This window comes from Coturnix japonica, unplaced genomic scaffold (assembly GCF_001577835.2).
Source record: "Coturnix japonica isolate 7356 unplaced genomic scaffold, Coturnix japonica 2.1 chrUnrandom536, whole genome shotgun sequence".
Classification (NCBI taxonomy): domain Eukaryota; kingdom Metazoa; phylum Chordata; class Aves; order Galliformes; family Phasianidae; genus Coturnix; species Coturnix japonica.
The window spans coordinates 7677-15234 of NW_015439919.1; the positions used below are offsets into that span (position 1 = coordinate 7677).

Below are 7558 nucleotides of genomic sequence, written 5' to 3' on the forward strand. Positions count from 1 at the left end.
AATGAAAATGACCCAAAATGGACCCAGAATGGACATAAATGGCCACAAAATGGACCAAAATAGACTGAAAATGGAACAAAACAGACCCAAAATGGCACAAAATCGACCCAAAATGGACCTAAATGGACCCAAAATGGACCCATAACGGCCCCATTGGGCTTCAACAGCTCACGGTCAATGGTGCTCAGTATGCGCACGTAGTAATTGGAACCTGAGCAAAATGACCCAAAATGGAATGAAAATGACCCAAAATGGACCCAAAAGGACCTAAATGGGCCCAAATGGGTCCAAAATGGACCAAAATCGACCCAAAATGGAACAAAACCGACCTAAAATGGAATAAAATGGACCCAAAATGGAACAAAACTGACCCAAAATGGAACAAAACTGACCGAAAATGACCTAAATTGGACCCAAAATGGACCACAAAGGGACCCATAACAGCCCCATTGGGCTTCAGCAGCTCACGGTCAATGGTGCTCAGTATGCGGACGTAGTAATTGGAACCTGACCCAAAATGGAAGGAAAATGACCCAAAATGGACCTAAATGGACCCAAAATGGAACAAAACTGACCCAAAATGACCCAAATGGACCTAAATGGGCCCAAATGGATTCAAATGGGCCCAAAATGGCCAGAAAATGGGCCCAAATGGACCCAGAACGGAAAAAAAACGACCCAAAATTGACCCAAAATGGATCCAAATGGGCCCAAAATGGACTAAAATGTCCACAAAACAGACCCAAAATGACCCAAAATAGACCGAAAATGGAACAAAACAGACCCAAAATGGAACAAAATCCACCCAAATGGACCCAGAATGGACCTAAATGGGCCCAAATGGATCCAAATGGGCCCAAAATGGAACAAAACTGACCCAAAATGGACCCCAAAAGGACCTAAATGGGCGAAAATGGGCCAAAAATGGACCTAAATGGACCCAAAATGGAACAAAACTGACGCAAAATGAACCTAAATGGATCCAAATGGACCCAAAAAGTAACAAAACTGACCCAAAATGGAACAAAACCGACCCAAAATGGGCCCAAATTGGACCCAGAATGGACCTAAATGGGCCCAAAATGGACCAAATCAACCCAAAAAGGACCCAAATCGACCTAAATGGGCCCAAAATGGACCCAAATGGACCCAAATAAACCCAAAATGGAACAAAACCGACCCAAAATGGACCCAGAATGGACCTAAATGGGCCCAAATGGGCCCAAAATGTAACAAAATGGCCACAAAATAGACCCAAAATGGAACAAAACCAACCCAAATTGGACCCAAATGGACCCAAAATCAAACAAAACCGACCCAAAATGGACCTAAATTGGTCCATAATAATAATAATAACCAGTGGGATAACTGACCCTATAACAGACCCTATAACAGACCCTATAACTGACCCTATAACAGTACCCTATAGACAGAACCTATAACTGAACGCTATTACATCAGACCCTATAACTGAACTCCTATAATACAGACCTATAACAGACAGACGCCTATAACTGACCTGATAACAAACCTATAAACACTTGACCCTGAATAACTAGACCCTAAACAACCCATAACCTGACCTAATATACTGACCTGATAACAGAACCCTATACTGATACTGATCCCTATATACTGACGCCTATCAACAGACCTATAACTGACCCTATAATCTGACGCCTATAACCCCTATAACTGACCCTCATATACTGACCTCTATTACACAGACCCTATAAATGACCCTATATACTGACGCCTATAACAGACCTATAACTGACCCTATAACTGACCCGATAACAGACCCTATAACTGAACGCCTATAAAACCTATAATCGACCTATAACTGACCGCTAATGACCGCTCTATAACCAGACCCTTATAACTGTTTACCTCTATAACTGGACCTATATAAGTGACCCTATAACATGACCCATAACTGACGCCTATAGACTGACCCATAATGACCGCTATAACTGACCCTATTAACAGACCCTATAACTTGGACCCAGATACATAAATATAACTGACCGCTATACCATAAGCTGACCTCTATGAAACTGACTCCCTATAAACTCCTAATAACTGACCCTATATACTGACCCTATATACAGACCCTATATACTGACCTATAACTGACCTATATACGACCCTGATAACATGACCTATAGACAGACCCTATAACAGACCCTTAATGACCTATAACTGACCCTTATATACGAGACCCATATACGTACTGCCCTAATATAACTGACCCTATAACTGACCCTATAACAGACGCCTGTATAATGACCTATAACTGACCCTATAACTGACCGACTATAACTGACCGCTATAACTGACCTATAACAGACCCTAATAATATGACCCTATAACTGACCCTATAACAGACCTATACAGAACCTCTATAACAAACCCTATACAGACCCTATGAACAAACCCTATAAGCAGACCTATATACCCCATAACTGACCCTATAACAGACCTATAACAGACCTATAAAGAACACTATAACCCATATCCGACCTCTATAAAGACCCTATAGACAGACCCTCTAACTGACCCTATACAAGACCCTATAAAGACCCTATAACTGACCCTATAACAGACCCATAACTGACCCTATAACTGACTCCTATAAACGCCCAGTCATAGGATCCATAAACCCGCATAACAGACCCTATAACGTCCATATAGGATCCAATAACCCATAACAGACCTATAACCCATATAGGATTCCCATAACGCCATAACAAGACCCTATGAACCCATACAGACACTAATAACCCCATATAGGGAATCCCATAAACCCCTATAATCAGACCCTAATACACCCATATACAGACCCTATAACCCCCTAATAAATCAGACTCCTATAACCCCATATAGGATCCCATAACCCTCATAACAGATCCTTATACCCTAATATGGATCCATAACCCAAAACACCTATAACCCAATAATAGGATTCCATAACCCATTAACAGACCCTATAACCCATATATGGATCCCATAACCCCATAACTGACCTATAACCCATATACGGATCCCATAACCCCATAACAGTTTTTACCTATAACCGCATATAGGATCCATAACCCATTAACAACCCTATACCCCATAATAGGATTCTCCTATTAACGCGGCTCATACCTGACGCTCTATAACCGCCATGAGGAATGACTCCTCTATAGACCTCGCATAATATGATCCATATACGAGTCCAATATACATGACTCTCTTGTAACTTCCATTTATTACCGGATGCCATCTCGAATCGCCAAACTATACGGCTATAACTGCCGATGATTAGGATCCCATGAACCTCGGAGTAAAGAGCGCGGGCTACTAACCATATAGGATCATACCCCGAGTACACTAGCACTCTCTATTACCCCATATAGCATCGGCATACCGCATAACAGATCCCTATAACCGCCATATAGGATCCATAACCCATAAAGACCCTATAACCCATAAGGATCCCATAACCGCATAAGAGACCGCTAAACCCCATATAGGACCCATAACGCCCATAACAGACCTATATACCCCATATAGGATCCATAACCGCCTATTAACAGACCCTATAACCCCATATAGGATCCCATAACCCTATAACAGACCCATAGAGACCCATAGGGATACATAGAGACACATAGAGATTAACAGTGCGCCCCCTAGAGGCCTGGAGGACTCAATTTGCAACCCATAGGGTTATGGGAACCTGCAACCCCATAGAGAACCCAAAGAGATTAACAAAGAGATTAACAGAGCGCCCCCTCTGTTAATCCCATATAGGATCTCTGTTAACCCCATATAGGATCCCATAACCCATAAACAGACCGTATAAGCCCCATATATGGATCCCATAACCATAACAAGACCCTATAAACTCCATATAGGAACCCCTAATCCCATAAAAGACCCTATAGACCCCATATAGGATCCCATCAACCATACACAGACCCCAGTAACCAGCCATACGTAGGATCTCCTAACCCATTACACAGACTATAACCCTATAACAGGATCCCATAACCCTAACCAGACCCTATAACCCATATAGGATCCCATAACCCATAAACAGACCAATAACCCCACAAAGACCCTATAACTCCCAATAACTGACCCTATAATCCCATAATAGGGATCCATAACCCCATAACAGAGACGCCTATAACAGCCCTATAACCCCATAACAGACCCTATAAGCAGTTCTCTATATAGGGTGTGGTATCCGGATAACTCCCAGTCAGCAGGAGCCCTTATAATCGGCCGGATGACGTATGGATATCCATAACCCCATAACGATTCGCGGCTATAGGCCATAATATGGGGATTCTCCATCGTACCCCATACACGGATTCGGCGCCTATACTGGACCCCCATATAGGAGATGCAATACCGTTCGCGGTAAAGCCTATAGAGCCCCATATATGATTCCATAGCAGCGTTGCCATCAACAGACGCTATATTTACTCTAGTGAGCCCTTAGGACTCATCAACATACACAGACACTACCCTATTGTGAACACAATAACTCTCTATTTATTGAGCAGGAGCGTGACTCATGAGCCAATTATGATAGGCTCCCACGGTGTAACCCCATGAGACAGAGCCTCTATATGACCGCTCTCTATTATAGTTGGATCATTACACCCCATAGACAGCACTCACTAACCCCATATCAGTAGAGTGTAACCCATAACACCTAGCCCTATAGAGAGTATAACCATAGACAGACCTTTATACCCCATATCTAAGGATCCCATAACCCCTAATCAACAGACTATAACCCATAATAGGAATCCATAACCCCATATACTAGAACTGGAACGTATAACCCATATAGGACCCATAGCATACTGACCATAAAGTAGATAATATATGATGGAGGATCCTCATAACCTCATGAACTGACCACTATACCCCATATAGGATCAAGGCCAATACCATAAAGTATCCGTCTAATAAGCTATTATAGGGATCCATAACCCTGATAACAGACCCAAGAGACCATAGGGATACATAGAGACACATAGAGAGTTAACAGTCAGCGCCCACTAGAGCGGCTACTCAGAGAGACTCAATGTGCAAGACCCATCAGGAGGACTGAAGTCTAGATTGGAGAACCTCATAGAGAAACGCGAAAGAGATATAAACCAAGAGAGAATTGAAAAAGAGCGCAGATGACACGGTCATGTGGAAGAGAATATCGCACTCTGGAACTGGAGCCACGATCTAACTCCGTTACAGGGAAGTTTATGGTAAATAGAGGAAATTTTCCCAAAATATAAAAACCCCCCCCCCATTTAAAAAGCGTGGAGGAGAGCATGGTCAATGCTTAATCTCGTAGCTTAGTATTCGCCGAGAGAGTTATCACTGCTCCCCATGAGCAGGAATAGTCCAGCACTCATATACGCGCGGAGTATATAGACCCTCACGCTATATACCGATGTTAGTAGGGATCTAGTAAGGCCATAGCAACTATACCCATATAGGAATCACTACCATCACACCATGGAGTACGTCCTTATAGGATCCTGCTCCTATTATATGGATCTCCTAACCCTAGAGCAGACCGCTATAAGCCACTATATGGGTAATCGGAACCGATCACACCATTAGTTCTGCCCTATAGTCCATAAGGATCCATGAACCCCATAAACAGACGCTAGTAACCCCATATAGAGCCATATGACCGCAATATATATCCATATGGCATCATGTGATAGGATCCCATAATACCTGTAGTTGACCCTACAATGGCCGTGTTCTGATCCACGGCCTCCAGGAATTGCCCTATAACCAGTGGGATAACTGACCCTATAACAGACCCTATAACAGACCCTATAACAGACCCTATAACCCCATAACTGACCCTATAACCCCATAACTGACCCTATAACAGACCCTATAACAGACCCTATAACTGACCCTATAACAGACCCTATAACAGACCCTATAACTGACCCTATAACAGACCCTATAACAGACCCTATAACAGACCCTATAACCCCATAACTGACCCTATAACAGACCCTATAACTGACCCTATAACAGCCCCTATAACCCCATAACAGACCCTATAACAGCCCCTATAACCCCATAACAGACCCTATAACCCCATATAGGATCCCATAACCCCATAACAGACCCTATAACCCCATATAGGATCCCATAACCCCATAACAGACCCTATAACCCCATAACTGACCCTATAACAGCCCCTATAACCCCATAACCCCATACGATCCCATATAGGATCCCATATACCTGTAGTTGACCCTACAATGGCCGTGTTCTGATCCACGGCCTCCAGGAATTGCCCTATAACCAGTGGGATGCTTTGGATCCGTTTCACTTCTTCTTGTGCGTGTAGAAATTCCTTCTTCAGGTTCTTCTGTTCGTCCTTGATGTACTCCTCCTGAACCTCCAGGAACTGCAGCTCTTGTTGGAGTTTCTATAGGATATATATGGGATTTTATAGGATTTATATGGGATTTATAGGGGATTTATAGGGTATGGGGTCCCTATGAGTTGCAATGATTCCTCCAGGCCTCTAGGGGGAGCTCTATTGGTCTCTATGATTCCCTATTAATCCCTATGGGTTGCAATGAGCCCTCCACACCTCTAGGGGGCGCTCTATTAAACTCAGTGGGTTCTCTATGTGTCCCTATGGGTCCCTATGGGTCTCTATTAGTCCCTATGGGTCTCTATGGGTCTCTATGGGTCCCTATGGGTCCCTATGTGTCTCTATGTATCTCTATGGGTCCCTATGGGGCTCTATGGGTGTCTACGGTGTGTCTATGGGGTGTCTATGGGGTGGCTCCTCCTGCACCTCCAGGAACTGCAGCTCCTGCTGGAGTTTCTATAGGGGATTTATAGGATTTTTATAGGATTTATAGGATTTATAGGATTTATAGGTTATGGGGTCCCTATTAATCCCAATAAGTTGCAATGAGTCCTCCAGGCCTCTAGGGGGCGCTCTATTAATCTCCATGGGTTCTCTATGGGTCCCTATGAGTTGCAATGAGTCCTCCAAGCCTCTAGGGGGCGCTCTATTAATCTCTATGTGTCTCTATGGGTCCCTATGAGTTGCAATGAGTCCTCCAGGCCTCTAGGAGGCGCTCTGTTAATCTCTATGGGTCTCTATGTGTCTCAATGGTTCCCTATTAATCCCTATGGACTGCAATGAGTCCTCCACGCCTCTAGGGGGCGCTCTATTAAACTCAATGGGTTCTCTATGTGTCCCTATGGGTCTCTATTAGTCCCTATGTGTCTCTATGTGTCTCTATGGGTCCCGACGGGTCTCTATGGGTCTCTATTTGTCCCTATGGGTCTCTATGGGTCCCTATGAATCTCTATGGGTCTCTATGGGTCCCTATGGGTCTCTATGGGTCCCTATGGGTCCCTATGGGTCCCTATGGGTCTCTATGGGTCCCTATGGGTCTCTATGGGTCTCTACGGGCCCCTATGGGTCTCTATGGGGTGTCTATGGGGTGTCTATGGGGTGGCTCCTCCTGCACCTCCAGGAACTGCAGCTCTTGTTGGAGTT

General features: G+C 44.0%; 1 protein-coding gene across 1 annotated transcript in view; it reads right to left on the bottom strand.

Moving 5' to 3' along the window:
• The window catches only part of LOC107307299 (26S proteasome regulatory subunit 6B-like), a 20509-nt gene that overhangs the window by 7151 nt on the left and 5800 nt on the right, over positions 1-7558 (bottom strand). Inside the window, exon 3 of the mRNA XM_015850796.1 lies at positions 6277-6463. Coding sequence (XP_015706282.1) covers positions 6277-6463 — 187 coding nt within the window. The remainder of the gene's footprint in view (positions 1-6276; positions 6464-7558) is intronic.